The sequence below is a fragment of the Brassica oleracea genome, chromosome C2 (genome assembly GCF_000695525.1).
Source record: "Brassica oleracea var. oleracea cultivar TO1000 chromosome C2, BOL, whole genome shotgun sequence".
NCBI lineage: Eukaryota > Viridiplantae > Streptophyta > Magnoliopsida > Brassicales > Brassicaceae > Brassica > Brassica oleracea.
Window position 1 is genome coordinate 29940821 of NC_027749.1, and position 19460 is coordinate 29960280.

General features: G+C 32.7%; 2 protein-coding genes and 1 pseudogene across 2 annotated transcripts in view; 1 reads left to right on the forward strand and 2 right to left on the reverse strand.

The window, feature by feature from the left end:
- Positions 1-8285: 8285 nt before the first annotated feature.
- On the reverse strand, positions 8286-11166 carry LOC106321975 (RNA-binding protein BRN1). Its single transcript, XM_013760187.1, has 9 exons — positions 10903-11166; positions 10715-10797; positions 10024-10075; positions 9820-9945; positions 9651-9730; positions 9389-9568; positions 8995-9316; positions 8775-8918; positions 8286-8690 (listed from the first exon to the last, which is right to left on the reverse strand). The coding sequence occupies exons 1-9, from the start codon at positions 11078-11080 to the stop codon at positions 8548-8550; spliced, it is 1308 nt and encodes a 435-aa protein (XP_013615641.1). The 5' UTR covers positions 11081-11166; the 3' UTR covers positions 8286-8547.
- Positions 11167-16082: 4916 nt separating this feature from the next.
- Positions 16083-18671, reverse strand: LOC106323974 (annotated as a pseudogene).
- A 120-nt stretch (positions 18672-18791) lies between these two features.
- LOC106323975 (U1 small nuclear ribonucleoprotein C-like) overlaps positions 18792-19460 on the forward strand; it is a gene marked incomplete at its 5' end in the record, with an annotated part of 1422 nt that continues 753 nt past the window's right edge. Inside the window, 4 exons of the mRNA XM_013762009.1 lie at positions 18792-18844; positions 18913-18955; positions 19192-19224; positions 19310-19449. Coding sequence (XP_013617463.1) covers positions 18792-18844; positions 18913-18955; positions 19192-19224; positions 19310-19449 — 269 coding nt within the window. The remainder of the gene's footprint in view (positions 18845-18912; positions 18956-19191; positions 19225-19309; positions 19450-19460) is intronic.

A 19460-nucleotide genomic window follows, 5' to 3' on the forward strand; every position in this document is an offset into this window, starting at 1 on the left:
CTAAACCCTAAACTCTAAACCCTAAATCCTAAACCCCACCCTTTAACTCTAAACCCTAAGTTTGTGACTTTTGATAAAACATTAAGTGCTATTTTTGTGACTTTTGACATTGAGTGCTAGTTTGGAAACATAAACTTGATTTAGTGCTATTTTTGTCTTTTTCTCTAAAATTTTCTTCGACTATGGAATGGGGAAAGAACGACATTATTCACTGGAGAAGAGAACAAAATCACTTGTGTTATTGACTTCGAAACAACATTGTTGTAGCAATCCGTTTGTGGAACGAGTGACAGTAACAAAATCACTTTAAATTCATAAAAATTATTAAAAAATCATTAAAACTTAATCTCATTAATTCATTCTTAAGTTTATTCTTTATATAGCCTTGAATCTTTTGTAAATATCATTTTTATTTATTGATCAATAAATTTGAAATTTTATTAAAAAGAAAGAAATAATAAATCATCAAACATTTAGAAAAAAATACTTACTGTATCAGCATCTATTGTTGACGCTCTTTTAATCTGAAAAAAAAAATCAAAATTATGTAAGAAAAAATTATACAATCACTTTAAATTCATGATTTTTTTAAAAAAAATTCACCTCTTTGTCAACTAGAACCCAGACTAGTAACTAGCAGATCATTTATACCACAGTTGAAATAATAAACAAGTAAACATTAAAAGAAAAATGTTTACTTTATGAGCACATATTGCTGATTTTCTTGTCTTCGAAAGTGTTGTTTCACGCAGAGCCTCCTAAAACACAAGACCATACAACATCTGTAAGTAAATTAAAAAAGCAAGATCAAGATAAAATATTGACCGCAGCATTTATATCTTGAAAACCAGTTTCAAACATATTATCTGATTTTTTTTTTTTTTGATAACTTTGGTGTGATCCAAAGGCTTTCTAGGTCCAATGACTAATCACCAAAAGATCCATAGAAATCTGAATTTTTTTGCCACTTAAAACATTTATGGATGACCAAGGAGCATCGAACTCGGAAGCTCCAACTCAAACTCATTTACTACTAGGCCAAGATATCTATGATTAATAAACCTCAAATATCTATTTTTCACGTGAAGAAAAGATTGCTACGAAAGTGACCAAATATAAAATGGTTTAAATATATGTAAAAATATTTGGAACACTTCAACTATTTGTTATAAAGCATCTAAAAGTTAGATTTACAGTGATTTAATGCTTAAGGATGCCTGCATATTGAATAAGGGTTAAATAGGGGTGAAAGTTGGAGTATCATTTGAATCAGACTTTTGGATTTTTGAGTTTTTGATATTAGGCTCATAAATTTCACTCAACTATTTTTAATTTTTGTATTGGATAGGTTTTTTGGTGTGATTCAGATAGGATTTTACATGATAGCTGAAATTACCTAAATGTCCATAGCAAAATATTCAAAAGTATATAAATTATATGAAAACTCCGATAAAACTATCTAAACTATTCAAAAGTATATGAATCAACAAGAAGTTCAATACAAAATATCTAAAATCCCTTAAAGCACTTGAAAACTCTAAATTACTTAAATTTAGGTAAAAATAGGTCAATGAGTTTAAGCAATCTAAGGTAGTTCGGATACCCGCTCAAATTTTTGTTCGAATAGGATATTATCCCTTAGGTGGAGTCTTTAGTGCTATGCTCCATTAAACAATTGGATTTGGATTCTTTTGGAATGGGTTCAGATTCGAATTTCAGATTTGATTTTTTCATCTGTGCAACCCTAATCTTAAAATCAATCATTATTAAACCACTAGTTCACAACACATAAATAAAAGACAATACATCAGCAACCAAACTAATCTAACGATATATATATATATACATCAAATAAACAGACACCCACATATTTGATTTCTTAACAAAATTTCATGATGAAAAAATGTTCAACACTTCAATTAATTGTTATTATATATCAGGTATGATATCGAAACTGAAATTTCGTAAAGATTTGATAAGCTAAACCAGGGATATTTAGTTTCAAAAGAGAAAAGAAATATTGACATACCCGAAGCGAACTTTTTGGAAGCGGCTTCATCGTGCAACATAAGAAAACCCTAGAAGCGAAGGATAAGATAAAAGGTTTGTGTATGTGCGCGCTATATATACTGATGATAAAGTTGACTAAATTAATTTTCTTAATAAAATTTTAATTCTATATTTTCACTGAAGGAGAAAATAAAGTAAAATGGGGAAATAAATAGATATACTGTAAATGTAAAATATTTCTGATTAATATATTTCATTACCATATTAAGAGATAATTCTAGTTTAAAATAAGAATATCCACCACATATAGTTTACTCTTGAAGGTAGATAATTTTATTAGGTCAACATTCAACTATTTTCCATATGTCAATTGAAAAACTATTCATCAGTGGTTAAATTTTTTAAATTTTTCATTTTGTATTGTGAGATATATTTGTTACTCATGACATACATTCTTATAATATAACATGAAAATGTTAGAATTGATGTAAAAAAATGAAGCTCGGAGTGTTTAAGTTATGAACTAGAGTAATTAACCCGGACAGACATGCATGTATTTTTTTCATTTTATAAATGTAGAATTTTAGTTTTACATTTTAGTGTTATTTATTGTGTAACTCTTTAATCTTATTATTTAGATCTCTTATTAAAATATTAATATATAGTGATTTTTTTTATATATTTTACTTTTTATTAATTGTTATTAAGCTTTCGAGTTTGGTAGAATAAATTCATAATCTGAAATAATCAAAAAGAGAATATTCTTTAAAATATGTTTTTGAAGATATATAGCTGTAGATATATAATTTAACATATGTTAATAATTTTCTTTTTGTATAAAAATATTACATAGTTTACAAATTTTAACTTGTTTTAATGGTGAAAGATAATTTGTTCAGATGAAAGAATTTAAAAAGAATAAAATAGGTTAATTTATCAATTTAATATACTTTTTCGTATCTAATTCATATAATATTTTTATTTTAATATAATATAGACTATAATTATATATATTTTTTAAATATCTTAGAATTATTTTTGTTTTATAATAATTTTTGTAATTAACAATAATTTAAATTAATATTATATTACTAATTAGAAAAATAATTAATGCATTATTTAATAAAAATATTTAAAATTCTTGATAAGATTTTGTTAGATTTTTTCTCATATATGTTATTATAACTAAAAATAAAAATCAAATTTATAGTTCAAAGTATTTTTTCTATTAATATCCGTCTTGATTATTAATATCTTATAGAAATATTAAATATTTAAGTAATTAATATAAATAATCAAATATCTCATATTATTTAATTAAATGGTCATAATATGACTTATTAATAGTAGATAAGAAATAGTGATTCTATTTTAATAGAATATATATATGCTTATTAAAATGAGAAATTACGGTCTATATACACGAAAAATTAAACTTTGCCAGATACATATTTACTATTGATGATAGTATTAAATTTTCATCAATATGTTCTTCCCCTTATGTACTAATAAATTTTAAGTAAAGATGGAATATAAATGTGAGTTTTATCCAAATTGCAATGATATGTTCAATATATAAATATTGTATATTATGATGTAAAAATATCTAATATTATAAAAATATGACTATCATATCTTATATTTTTATTTTAAAACATTCATACATATATCCATAACTAATAGTCTACAAGAATGAAATAAATGTTTAGTTAAACACATAATAGAAAATTTAATAAAAAAAAATTCTTTATCATTGTTTGTGCACTTTTTCAATTTTTCATAGTTTAGGTACACTCAAGAATGAATGATAAAAATGTCATCTTAAACCCGACAATACCACATAATATGGTTCTAAAAATCGGTCTAGGCGGCAAATCAGTCTTAGCCAAAACGATTTTCTTCAAATCTGATTTACACGATTCTAATCGGTTTAAATTATTCTAAATCAGTTTTTACTGTTTTAAATCAAATTAAATTGATTTAAATTGGTCTAATTAAATCTTTTAAATTAAGCATTATTGTTAGTACAAATCCACAATTTTGTCTAATTCTTTTGTTTTTGTATATATAATTTTGATAATTCATCAAAATAATTTTATAATTAAAGGCAAAAACTAAAATACCTAATAAAAATGTAAAAATAAGTAGAAATTAAATCAGTGATTCGTTATCGCCTAGGTCTTGACTAGTTCTGGAATAATTCGTCTAGCTGTTAGTCCTCTATAAATTGCTTAGTTACTGCCTAGCAATTTTTGAACATTCCCACATATATACAAAGTCAAGAAACACAAATAACTATAACCATATACAGTGCCGGATGTAAGAAGGGAGTAGGGGGTCAGCTGACCCAACCTCATTTTGAAAAATATATTTATTCCTTCAGATAAATAATGTACTGATCCCATAAAATATTTTTTTTTAACCCCACAAATATTAAGCACATTAAAAACAAAATTCTAAAATACCTAACTAAATGATTAAATGGATTCACGGAAACCAGTATCCATTAATTAAACTTGAGTTTATAAAAAGTTACAATAACAATCACTACCTTTTGTTGGTTAATTAAAAATTAATTAGATTATTTTTATTTTAGAAAATATAAAGTTCAGAGATAGGAGTTTAAAAATCATGTCTTTGTCTCTTAGGCGGGCTTATTGTGTTGATGATTTCTGAGAATTTTAGTTTTTGTTCAAATCTCTCCATATTGTATTAGTATTTATAAAATTTCTATCAAGCCCAATCTTATTGGATTAATCAAGAGTTGTCTGGAATTATTTGATAGTTAGTTTTATTTGATAGTTAGTTTTATAGTCAAAATTCACTAGAAACAAATACCACCTAATGAGATCGTATTCAAAATAAATAAATAAAATTATTATTTAATCTTCATCATTTAATTTACGTTAGTTTTCATATTTTTAAATCTTCTATAGTAGATACTTTAATTGGCAATTATACATTATATTTTATTAACTTCAAAATTTATAATTAAGTTCCTAAATTTTAAAGAAATGTATTTTAATAATATATATTGACTACTTTTTACCTTCATTTTTTAACTTCTGAATTGAATTGAATCAAAGAGGGAAACCTCAAAAAAAAAAGGGGGGGGGGGGGGGGGAGTGGAGGGGAGGGGGGGACAATGCCTTACAACACAAGGCAAAGCTGAAAAGTAAAGCACTGCGACATCATTCTGAAATAAGAATCAAAACTCGCTCCTAGCAGTCTCTCGTACGATCTTATAAGCCATGCTGGACCTCCCAACGCTAGAAATGATTGGAATCCTCCATCTTTCAGTACGCTCTTTGCAATATCCCGAGCTATCCCATTCGCTGATACCTTCTCCTCTTCAAAAGAGACACTCATAAACATACTTTTCAGCTGGTTGATTTGGTTCAATAAGACTCGACAGTGGCCATTGCAGCTGGGCGTTGATTGCTTCTATTACTTCACGATAATCTGATGCTATGACTGCTATGGGTACCTGTATGTCCCGCAAGCTTCTCAATGTCCAGATAATGCATCTTAGCTCTGCAACCATTCTGTTAGGTGAGTACGTCTGCGCATCTCGAGCATGATGTGATACATTGCCCGACTGATCTCGAGCTATCCATGCCACACCACTATGAAGCCTTGCATTTCTCCAGTTGGCATGAACATTACCCTTTAAAATTCTGCTACCTGGTGAACACCATTTCTCCGAGTTGCTTGTCCTATATATGAACTCCTTCTGCATTTTGATTTTGGACATTAATTAACATGAACCATTGCTCTGCTTCGTCAAACATCTCCTGATCTCCGTCAGAAGTCTTTCTACAGATTCCTGTGTCTCAGCATACATGATAGAATTTATGTTCTTCCATATCAACCAAAGTATCCAAGGCACCACTCGTCTAACTGCCTGAGGTTTACTTCCATCTTCAATCCAGTCAAAAACAAGAGTAACATTCTGTTCAAGAGCTTAATTAATTATTTTAAATTTATCAAATAAAAATAGTCAAAAAAATGATTTCTATATAGAGAATGGTGAAAGATGACATAGTCCACATCAAATGCAAGTAGCTTATCTATTCAACAGGTCGGCTTATTAATGGGCCATGTGCATATTTTTTTTTCTTCTGAACATTGATGATCAACTAAAAATTTAGACCCTTAATTTGTAAGAATTCCAAAAATGAGGATACTAAAATAACAAAGAAAATTAAAATTAAAATTAAAATGTGGGGTCATGTACTTGTGCACTGTCAGCACATCTTGAGAGCCGGCACTGCTGTTCAATGTAGCAGAGTCACTGTTCATCGAAAAAAGAAAAAGAAAAAAAAAAAAGAATCCAGAGAAGATAGAAGACAGAAGAAATGAATCACAGAAGACTACATGTGAATTCAGATCCTTGTTTGAATAGGCCTGGAAATTTGAATCATAGCCCGCAGGCCCCACTCCGATCCGTTTGACCCGCTGTGGGGCGGGTGCAGGTCGAGTGTTTTGAAAAAATCGATTCGCGGGTGCGGGTTAAGACTATTTTATGCGGAGTGGATGCAGGTTGGTGGTAGGGGTGGACACAAGCCGGGTACTTGGTATTTTTGTTGTACTTAGTACTTGGCTTGGCTTGTCCGAGTAGTAAAATTTTGAACTTGTATTTGGTTTACTAAAAAAAAGTACTTCCAGTTCCAAGTACTTGCAAAACATTAATGGACTTACGAGTTACTTGACTTGTTTTATTACTTGTTACTTGTAAATTACTTGATAATTATTGATAAATTATTTGCTAATTCGTTAGAATTTAAAAGTAAATAATTTTATTATATTTAAATAATATGTCATTGTTTTCATTTATTTTAGTCAATTCAAGAATTGGAATATATAAGAAAGAATTTTTTTTAAAATGCTTATATAAAAATATATCACTTATGTTTGATTCAGTTATGAAAATAGAAACATAAACAAATTATTTTACTATGATTTAAGAAAATGTATATTTCTTAGTATTGAACTAGACAACACTAAGTAATTAATTTTATTTTAATATTTGATATTTATCTTGTACTTGCAAATGATTTAAATAGATTATTTGACATCGACTAGATAAAAACAAATACTCAAAGGATCATGTAATGATTAAGTAGCGATTAGGGGGCAAGTAACGAGTAATTGTGGCCACTCATAAAATGCAATACATAAATTTTAATCAACTAGTGAAATTGATACCAAGTATATAATAAACCAAGTAATATATAACAAGTAATGGGACAAGTAACGAATAACAAGTAACCAGTCAAGTAACGAGCCAAGTAATTAAAAATAAAAATGAACTTGATACTTGACTTGTACTTGCGAGTACTAAAATTCGCTTACTTATTACTCGACTTGATTGTATCAAGTACTTGTTTTTTCAAACCAAGTCGAGTAAAGTACCGAGTACAAGTCGGGTATCAAGTATTTGTGCCCAGCCCTAGTTGGTGGATTTTGATTCGCGGGTATCCGTCAACCCGCAAAATTAAAAAAAAAAGTTTTTTTTTAAAAAATATATTTTTTTATAAAATACTAATTTTCTTTAAAAATAATTATTTTTTAAAAATAATATAAAAAATTATTTATAAATATGCTATTTTATAGAAAAACTAATTTAATAATTATTTTTCAATTAAAAATATAACATGCGGGTCCCGCGGATTACCCGAAAAATAAAGTAGGGCGGTGCGGGTATTAGTTTATTTCTTTGCGGGTTGAGCGGATCAAAATTTTAAGTAAAAAAAAGAGTCGACCCGTGGGTTGGCGGATCGAGTGGGGCGGGTTGACCCGCGAACCCAAGTCTTTGCTTAAGTAAGAGTCTATGTGTTTAGTGATCAATACTCCCAATATTTAGCCTACAGTTTGCAGAAATGAGGTCAGTAGAGGAGTATGTCAAGCGCTAGTAGTTGTATTCTGGGTTGGATGATATGGTTGCTAGGCTAGGATTTAGTACATTGAAATGCTTCTGAAGTTGGCACTGATTCGATCTAGCTTGCAACATTGCAAAGTTGAAGGTAGTAGTTTTAAAGATGTGTAAATCCCTGCACTTTTCAAACCTCTTTCACATGACTATTATATTTTTTGCTTGAAGGCAAACAAAAGATAAATCTGAAGAAATTGATAAACTACTCGCACATAATTAAGTAAGACATAAACATAAATTGAATGAATCGCATGAATAGATAGAATTTTTTGTTTGGATAACGGTGAATCTCTCTACTTAAAACAACAAATTAGACCATTAAAAAAAACTAAAGAAAAAATTCAATGAATTTAATGTTAATAAATCATAAAATGTCTACATGAATTTCAATGATGCATAAATTACAAATTGTTATTTGCAGAAATTAAAAAAACGAAAAAGATGATTCATTTGCAGAGGAAGTTATAGATTCTAGTTTGATTTGAGAGATTTGGAGTTATACACAGATGCATGCATCTATTCAAGATTGGTCCAATTCTTTGGTCGACTCATTAGCCCGACCTTTTGTTTTTTTTCTTGTAGTTGAGAAGAGTTGTATGAGTTTAACTACTCTGTTGGCCTTTGTTGTTGTTGTTGTGGTCGTCTCTCTTAAGCTGGACTTTCAATTTCTTACCGCCTAAATGGCGACCGTTCATCATGTTAATAGCGTTCTGAGCAGCTGCTTGTGAGTCATAACTAACAAAACCTGCAACCAACAACAACTTGTGAGTCATTCACTTCACCATTTACAATGACCAATCTTTAGTACCAAACTAAAGAGAGAGCTTACCAAAACATTTGCTTACACCAGTGGCTTTGTCTACAAACACCTTAGCGCTCAGAACAATACCGTAAGGTTGAAACGCAGCAGCGAGTTCTTGATCCCCATATTCACGAGGTATGTTATAGATAAACAGATTCGCACCTTCTGGACCTGAAGAACCAAACATAATGTTTAAGGTCTAAAGAAATGGAAGAGAATAGAAAAGAATAAGGTACTTAACACTAACCTTCGGTTTGAGATTGAACCACGGAACTCAAACCGATTCCTAAAGGTGTTGACCCGCCAGGTGATATGGATCCAGGAGAGCTACTTAGAGGGCGAGGATTCATAATCCCTCTAGGATGAGCCAATGGATAAGGGAGACCTCTCACAGGGGGATAGCCAGAGCCCATGTAGTTTGCTGGAGGCAAAGGAAAGTTCCTACGGGCCAAGCGAGGTGGCACAGAGTCAGGTGAGGTTCTTTGCAGCGCGTTGCTATTACCTAGATTGGGTAATGGAGCTTGGTTCTGAATTGGTGGTAGCATGTAGCCATAAGTTCCAGGAGCTTGCTGTGGAAAATGAAAAGGAGGAACTTTTATAAGTTATGATTTTAAATGAAACATATGTTATAGCTCGCTTACGTGGTAACCATATCCATTATATGGTGGAGCATAGCTCATGGGTAATGCTCCAAATAATGAGGGGTTTGTTGGATCAGCGGTAGCTAATCGAGTGAGGTGAGATTGAGCCTTTTGAAGTCTTCTTGTGTGTCTCTCCCTTTCTGTGTCTGCCCATTTGACAACTAAAGGAACAGTTGAACCCTAAGAAGAAATCAAACAATAAAGTGATGAAACTGTCACAGGAGGAAAGGTGAGTTAACAAAAAGTAACAAAAGCAAATCACCTCCATTTTGTGTTTTCCATTGATGGATTCCATGGCAGAAACAGCTTGTTCTTTTGTCTCATACTTGAGAAAAGCACAGCCTAACAAAAAAATACACACAGAGAAGGTTATCAAAACAACGGAGAAAAAAACAAAAAGAAGAAGACAACACAGAAAATGGGTTTAAAACCTTTGCTTGTTTGTTGAGCACCTCTTAGAATCTGTAGATCCTTTATGGCGCCGTGCTTGGAGAATAACGATAGAAGTTCAGCTTCAGAGACATTCTTTGGAAGCATACCGACAAAAAGCTTGTGCTCTGCATTGTAGAATAAAAGAATTAATAAAAGAAGAATCACATAGAAGCAGTTCTAACAACAGATGATGGCGGCATCACCTAGCCTTTCCAGTTCGCCATCTGCATACTTTACTTGCAATAGACTGGCTGCCTGAGAAACATTATTTAAAAAAAAAAAACAAGGCACGTTAGAGAACGATAAGCTTTCATTATCATCCCAAAGTTTACCTATAAAGCCCACAGAAAAAAAAAACAAATTAATAATGTTGCGAAAACAAACACAAAAATTCATCATTTCAGACCAATGATGTCACAAGATTCATCATAATTTTAAACAAATTAACATATTACATTTTGTGACACTAATTATTCAGGTTTTTCGTAAGAAGCAAGGATCAAACTAACAATCTGTTTCGGTTAAGGACCCATTTCTAGGAATTTTACTAGAAATATCCAATTGGTTTCAGTTTCTTGGGTTTGAAGACACCATTTCAGACCAATGACACAAGATTCCGACAAAGCTGACCCTTAGACTCGGTTCTGATTTGGGAAACACCTAAATACAGAAAGGGAACGCTTCGTTGGAAGCATGTATACAAATCAAAATTTGCCTATTCTGGAAATTAAACAGAAACCCAAAACCAAGTACAATAGTAAATTAAAAACAATTCACGAGATTCTTAAAACCTGACTCTGAATAAATGTGAAATTCAATTATAGAAGCTTCATCAATACTTATTCAAGAATCTTAACAAAATAAATCCCCGGAAGAAGAAATAAAAAAACATACACCAGGTAATGTCTTCTTGTTATGACAAGCATTGACCAGCTTATCTGCTTCCTCTCTCGATGGACATATTACAAAACAACATCCTAAATCACGAGGATGACCCAAAACAAAGGTTAGGGTTTCGAAATAATTCAAATAAATCTCGACGAATCACATTGAAAGAGAAACAGAGAGGATGAGAAATAAACCTCGAGAGGCGCGTGTGATCTTGTCCTTAATGATGTTAACCTCGTCGACGACAGCGAACTCTTGAAACAATGTAAGGAGTTGAGATTCCGACATGTGTTTCGGTATTTGTCCCACGAAAACCTTCACGCTCTCTTCTTCTTCTCCTCCTTCATTCTTCTCCCTATTTTCTTCCGCCATTGTTGTCTCCGTCTTCTCCTTCTTCTCCCTCTCTATTTGACAAATTGGTCGTCTCTCTCTCTCCTGTCGTCTTCTCCTTCTCTCTCTCCCTGCAATTTTTGTTTCTAAAACAAATATTTGTTTTTTAAATCAATTATGAAGGAGAGGAAGAAAATGGTGGAATTTTGATAAGCTGGAATTAAACTAAAAATGCTGACAACCTAATTTAAACCCTTTCTGTTACTACTTATTTACGATATTTGCCATTGACAGCTGTACAAAGGGGAAGGTCAAGCTTTATGATGCGGGGAAAACACTTGGGATTCTTTTGTCTTGTTATGAGATTGCAAACCGAATTTACTATATTGCCCTGCCGTTACCCGGTTTGTGTGGTTGTTTTTCTGTTTCCTTTATTGGTTCGAAATAGATAATTGTAGTCAAACTTGTTTACCTTTCTTTCCCTACATCAACTTCTATTGTTTACTTAAAAGATGGAGGGGAAGCTGTCAGTTTTATAACCTACCGTATATTTTTGTATAAGGCTCACATTTCCAAAACTCTAATTGAATAATGGAATTAAATACTCCCACTTTCAATATAATGAATATTTTAATTTTTTTTCACACATATTAATAAAATATTTAATAAATACATATCTTTTTGATTATTTTTTTCATAAATCTAAACCAATAAAAATTTAATAAGTGCAATTAAGTTTTTTTTGAAATTTACAATTGATCATTATTAGTTAACAAAATATGCATTGAAAATACATAAAATGTATCTTTTTGTAATAATTTGTTTTTGTAAAACATGTAACATTATGAAACGGAGGAAGTGTAAAACAAGATGTCATCATTTCTTCTGAATATTTTTCTTTGTTTCAATATCTTTCTTCGAATAAATGTTAAGACTAGATTAACTATTAAATCAAATCTATAATCAGGGTTGTGCCCGAATGAAAGCAAGTAAAGCATGTGCTTGGGACCTTAGATATAACTTATGTACTTAAAAGGGACATTTATTTGACAAATTCTTCCCTAGATCAGCTGGCTACAAGAGCATTTAGTAGGCCTAGAGGTGACAAGTTTGATTGCCGTTCAACCTTAGATAAGGATTGATTTTCAGTTTTCACTAATTCATTGTAAAATGGCCATATAATTATTTTGTGCTTGACCGTGTCTATAATCCTAAGTAATATGGAAGTGGAAACGAATACGCTAAAACGAAATGTGTGGAAATATGGAATCGTGATTTTGAATTAAAAAAAAATGAAAACGTTTTGGCATATAAATATGAAAATTTTACACTTGCACATACTTTTTCTCAAATCCATATCACTTACACATATTTTCTCCATGTCACGTACTTTCTTGTGTGACAATGTCTAATTTACCCCCAAAACTAGAATTAGTTTAGTTACCTCTCTTTCTCTCTATGGTGATACACTCTCTCTTTCTCTATCCTGACCACACTCTCTCTTTTTATCCTAACCCTAAATATTAACAATTTGTTTTTTTTCAACGAGCAGAACAATAATCGCAGATCTCAACATCCTTTACCCTTTCAATTCACCTACATCCCCTTGTTTCTATTGTAGATTTGGAACATCGAAATGCGTAATCTATCCTCTCTATCGAGTTCGCCTTCAGCATCACCGTTGTGGCTCAAGCTTCTTCGCAGTGGTACAAAACCGGTATTGATTCAAAGCAACCAAAACCACGTTATATCTGTCCAAGTGGCCTCGTCCTCTCCGTGGTCAGCTCTCCCGTCGTGGTCTCTACCGGAACCGTCATCATCAACCATATCAAAAGAGAAGAAGGATGGAGCACATCAATGGTGGTTTCTCCATATTTACAAAGACCAAATCTTAGGTGTTTATGAATTTATCTTGACTTTTAAAATGTGTAGAATGGTCCAATCGATTTTCCCCAAACATTTTAATCTTACAATTTAGCCCAATCGATGTTAAAGCACTGCCTTTTATATAAGTTGTATGCATCCACAGCTCTCCAGATCACATCAACGGCTAGACACCCTCTCCTATCTATAACCACACCACTCCTGACCACAGTCAACAATATCTTTACCATGACCTCATCACTCCAAACCATCTTTCATCTGTTATTCATGACCACAACAACTCCATCCACACCTCCCATTTTCGAATCCCATATCCTCTGACCATCAGATCCACATCTACACAACCTACACTATCACCACTACTACCGTTCCAAAAACTTTTTCATATTGTTCGACCACTTTCTATTCGTCCACATCTACCAATCAAATATACGTAACTACAAAACTAGTTGACCATAAACACAAGTAAATTAAAAATAAAAATCAAATTGGATGTTAAAATATAGAAATACAAAGTTATAATTTATTATATCAAATACATTAGCTATATATTTTGACAACGAAAACCTAACAAAATAAAAGTGGAAGGGTGAAATAAAACACTAATTACACAAAAAGTATGAAAGTCAATTATTCCCCCTCCCCTTCTGGTTCGGTCACTTTCCATTTAAAGTCAATTACTTCTCTTTTTTACCTTAACCAGAAAAGCACATCTCGTCTGTGAAAAGGGTATATATGGGAGAAAAAAAACAAAAGTAAAGCAAATAGTATCCCTCAGTCCCAAAGTATGTGAACATGCAAACAAACCTGGAAAAGTAACCTTATACGTAAACAGCTCTATATATATTGACTTGGTTTATTTACACAATTTTAAGTTTAACTAATTGGGAATGATATTAGTTAGGGGTTTTGACTTATCAAAATAACAAATATGTGCCTATATTGTTATTAATTATTTATAGAATATGTTCTAAAATAAAGTCTTTTACACATTTTCAAAACAGAATCGTGAGTTTCTAAAACAGAAACGCAATTTTTTATTGAATTTCCAAGATGAAATTTTCATGAAACGAGTTTTCAATGCTTTTTCGCGTGTTTCCACCTTCAACCATGCTTCGATACAACCTAGCTATAATCTCTAAACGATAAAAAAAAGTCTATCAATCACACTTCTAAATTGTCAAAAAAATCAATAATATAACCAAATGTGTGCATCATTTCACCAAAGATCTTTATAGTTTTAAAGTAACAAAAAATAAAAACAATATGCAAAGACTAGGAAACGATATCATCTTCATAATAATTTTTAACATCTAAAACTAGAGTTATCATCACATTTTACTATTTTATGTAAAACACATATAAAATCAAATTGATCGATTCAAATCTTATATCAATGTTAGTTCCATTGAAAACCTTATCTATGTTTTCCAGTGTCCAGCAAAAAAAAACATGTTGTGTTAATCAATTGAGAACCGAAAACCGAACCTGAACCAAATTAACAAAGCCAAAACTTAATCCAGCCAGTGCTCACAAATATTTGAATGTTTCTTATATATATCGAACCAAAAATGAAACCGACCAAGAACCAAATAGGCACATGAATATGCAAAATATATGTTTATTTTTAAATATTTAAATATCCTAAAATACTATTTGTAAAATAAATTATCCGAAAAATTTGAATTACCCAAAATGTGTTATTCAAAATATTTGAATTTATCTTAATTATCCAATATTTTTAAACGAATAACGCGAATTATCCGATATTTAACCCAAAAAACAAATATCACTTTTTATCTGTGTTATCCGAAATTGTCCAAAAATCAGTACCGAACCAAAACCAAACTGAAAACGAATGCCTAACCAAATAAATGGTACACTGTTTAAAGCTGATAACCAGCAACTTTGCACCCTCAAATTTCAACATTTGCTGTTGTATCCTCTAAACGAATCAACTCCTGTATACTTAATTCTTAATTATTATAGTTAAGAAATCCCTTTTTAAAAATGAAAGAGAGATCACTTTAAAAACATTCTTTTAATGTAAATGGATAAGCGCGAAAAGAGTTTGACCGTAGCTCTCAGTAAAAGAGGATCACAACTGAAACATCAATGTCTAAGGGCAAAATGGTCAGGTCAAAGCAGAAAGAATGGCAAAACCGTGATTAAATCGTAAACTAAGGGACAAAACATTTGCATGACAGACTGTCCCGCCAACGCGACCAGAAAACAAAAGACTCGGGCAGCTCCAACTTGCTCCTTGCTCCTTTCTCCTTTCTCCTTTCTCCTTTCTCCTTTCTCCACGCTACAAAATTAAATTTCTCTTCTATTTCCAACAAATAGACCCCTGAATTCTTTCGTCTTTCACATAATAGCCCTACAAGTTTTTAACGTGATGTTTACATCATTGTCGACAACCAACTTCCACCATGACAAATCTAATAATTATTGTTTTGTTTGGATAATTAGTTGAAATCAATTATAAGAAAAAAATGTGTGTTTCAAAAAAAAAATGTATTCTTCGTGATAGAGACACACTTTTGAAACATATAAGTGATTTCGACATAACCACTACGCATATATTTTTATTTGGATAAATAACATTTGAATTCAGTGCCTATCCGATCTGATTAAGAAGACAATAAGAATATAAACAACAACAAAAAGTACTTAACCTTTTCTTTATAATTTTTTTTTGTCAAGAAACCTTTTCTTTATAATAAAAGTTGATTCTAAGGCTTCCAATGGTGAACAAGATTGTGATTCCGTAAAATTGGACGGTTGATAAATATAAATAAACCTAAGACAATTAACAAATAATAATTAAAAGTTTTGTGGTGAATAACAAGCTCACGTACTCTTAATTTTATTTTCTTCAAAATTGGAGTAGAACTTAAGCTGGAGCCGGACCGGACCCTCGAGTGGCTACATTGTGTGAAGTCCAGCGAGTGATCTTAGCTTCTCGCAGAGTATGAACGTGATCATCGTTTGTGGTCCGAGCCGAGCGAAAATAGCGAAGAAACGTTTAATTTATTTTACTACGACCATCTCCAATGGCTTACTCTATTTTTTACTCTAAAATAGAGTATTTCTATAATAGAGTTTGAGTTTGTTCCAATAATACTCTATTTTAGAGTAGAAAATAAAGTGATGAACAAAAAAAAAAACAAACTACTCTGTATTTGGAGTAAATAGACTGAGAAATAGAATACCATTGGAACATTTTTTATTCTAAACTTTATTTTAGAGTGAAAAATATAGTGGTTTTGGAGATGCTCTAAGAACTGTTTCTATATATCCTCAAGAAATGATATCTTTTTGTCTAACCCTTTGTAAAGTGCCATAGGTCCTTCTTTCCGAACAACCTGAAGGATGAAACATAGATATAGAACATCAACGTTCAACACAAGTAACTCCCAGTGAAAGTATATACTAAAATGTATATTACATTACCTTGTAACCACAGTGAAACCCGTTTCTGTAGATTCTGGAGCTTCCGGAATCATGCTGCATCATCAAGCGGGTTTTAATCATGTCCATGGGAGCAGTTATCAGCGTGCTTACTACACCTGCAACCACACTTGAGCTTCATTCAGCAAGTGGTAGATTAGTTAGTTTCTGCCCATTTATCTGATTTTGTTACCCGAATGTGTAAAAGTAGAATTGGGCAGTGGTTGTAAAACTTTTACCATAAATGAAGATGAACCCTTCTTCCAAAGAAGTTTCTGTAACCAGAATCTGCAGTTACAAGAAACATTAGGTGCTCGAATGTTAGAAAGCCGCAACCTTCTTTTGAATCAATCGTAGGCTAGTCTTAAATATGACCCGCTTTGTTTCGTCGTATGTTGCAAGCTGTGAGGCAGTTAGTGCTGCAGCTCTAACCATGGCAGGACCAAATCCTTTCCACAAAGCTCCTATACCTCCTTTAGAGACTATTTCCCGCACTTGTGCCATGGGAACTGCGTTTGGATTCATCTGCAACCTTACCTAACAGAAAGCCAGGTTGTTACTTGTCTTAATAAACAAAGAATGAGCAGCAGAATCTAACAAATTCTTAAGTTTTCCACCTACCTTGACAACTTCAACCGGGTTGGTTAATGCAGTGGAGAAGGCCCCAGCAAATGCTCTTGATGCTATCTTGACCAAGACAGTGGTCGACCCAAACGCCCAATCGAAAGAAACCTTGGTGGGTTCGTATAGTCCCAATCTGAGACCACCGTAAAGCACTGATCTAGTGAGAGCAGGAGTCAAACCCAAGTACAAAGACCTAGGCCCTTCATTCTTCAGTAGTTGAAGAAAGATTCCAGTCTGAAACAGAAGAACATTTCAAAGAGTTAAAACTCTACCATCAAGAGGACACAGTACATGTTTCATCAAGACATTATTACCATTCCGATTACTGGGCCTCTTTGTCCAAGTCAACCATGCTGCATCTGCAATCTTACTTTCAATACATCTGAAAACGCAAACAAGGAGAGAAACCATTTAGGATGAGTATATTATGATGGAAGGGCAACCACTTTCTTCTGTGATATCTTCTCAGTCCCTAACTTTAAAATCCCACATCATATGCCCAAAGTAGTTGAGACAAGACTTATGCACTGACCAAGTACTCTGTTGCTACGTTATACAAAGATGACTATCCTAAGAGGAAACTTGAAAATCCATCACACTACTAGTGCTACAAACCTACACATGGGGCAGCGATTACCTGAATTTTTGGTTTTTGGTTCATGTTCGGTTATCAGTTTTGAACTGATAGGCACATTTCCAAATTAACTCCTTCTTATTGCAACTAAACCGATTTATACCAATATTCGAAGTGAAATAAACAAACTAACGGAATGATTTGAAATCTAAATATAGCCTAAATTCTCCGGAATAAAACCAAAACTTAAATCGAAAAGTCAAAATTTAAAACCGAACCCAGATGGTTCAATTAGACAGACTTTTACTGTTTTACATTTCCAAATTAACAGAAAAAAAAAACGAACAAGAAAACCCGAATTAACCGATCTAACCACAGCCGCAGGACTACTACATCCAAGCAGTGCCGGCCCTGGACGGAAGCGGAAGAAGCTTGTGCTTCCGGCCGCCGTGAGATTATGTTAATTAGCGGCCACAAATTTTACAAAAGTTCTCTACAGCACTAATGGTTGCGATGCTCTTATGTGGACAAGAGGAAGTAGGTTCGATTCTTCCTCTTTAACTTTTTAAAAAATATTAGAATCAACTAATTTATAGGCCATTTTATTAATATTTGCTTCTGGTCTCATAAATACTGGGACCGGCTCTGCATCCAAGTGCAGAACATTGCAAATCAAAGAACTCTTCTACCAGAAGAAGGCAATTCGAGGAATTGGAAAATAATAATCCAGATATAGAATTACAAACACCATCATGTTTTTCTTCTAAGGTGGATCATCCAATACAATACAATACAATACAACAAGTGTGTGTAGCTCAGTTTCTAATTTCTAAACCAAAACTGGAGTGAGACTAAATTACGAGTGAACCAAAGGCATGAGGAGGAATCTAACCAAGAGGATGAGTCACGCCGGTGGCCAACGCGACGGACAATCCGCTTGTGCCAAAATGAGACGCCGCCGCTTATAACGGCGGTAGCAGATTCTTCGTCTTCCTCACTTCCGCCTTTCCTTCAACAACTACACATATCCATCATTCAACATGAAACTTACGACGAACCTGGGATTGAAGCGTCCGGCGGGGAGATATCTCCGATCATCGTTAAAAATTATCTCCTTTTTTATATACATCGTCTAAAACGACGCCGTTTTAATTGAGATACTTCTCAGGTCAATAATAGCCGTCAGATATCTTAAATAAATCTGTACCATTGGATTGACAAATCATCTTCCTACCTCCCCCGAGCTTCCGTCTCTCTCACTCACTCGCAAGGTTCTTGGGTCCGAGATCTCCATACATGTAGTTCGTTTTTGGTTTTGATTACTTGACTTTTTTCGCAGGTATTACTGTGATTATTGCGATACTTATCTCACGCACGATTCCGTATGTCTTCTTAACCTACCTTCCTCTTTAATCTCCGGCGGTGTCTGTTAGGTTTCCGATTTAAGAGCAGTAGGGTTATTCACCCGGTACATTGGTTCGATTCTTGCATTTGGCTTGGCTCAGCTACTTAATTGTTACTAGGAAATAGGAATCAAGCTTCTGATTTTGTGGTGAAGATTATTTTTCTTTGTTAAATGGTTTTTTTATTAGCTCAAGTTTTTATTTTTATTTTTCAGCCATCGGTGCACAATGCTGGTTACAAACACAAGGTTATATAAACAATCAATCCATAATGTTTTTATATTTTTTGCTTGGTGTATGTTCTTTTAATAGAGTTTTGATTATGTTCTTCAGGCGAATGTGAGAATATACTATCAGCAATTTGAAGAACAACAAACCCAAAGTCTGATTGATCAGAGGATTAAAGAGCATCTTGGCCAAGCTGCAGCGTACCAACAAGTTGGTGGTGTGTTTAATCAGCAGCATATGCTCGCTAGACCTCGCC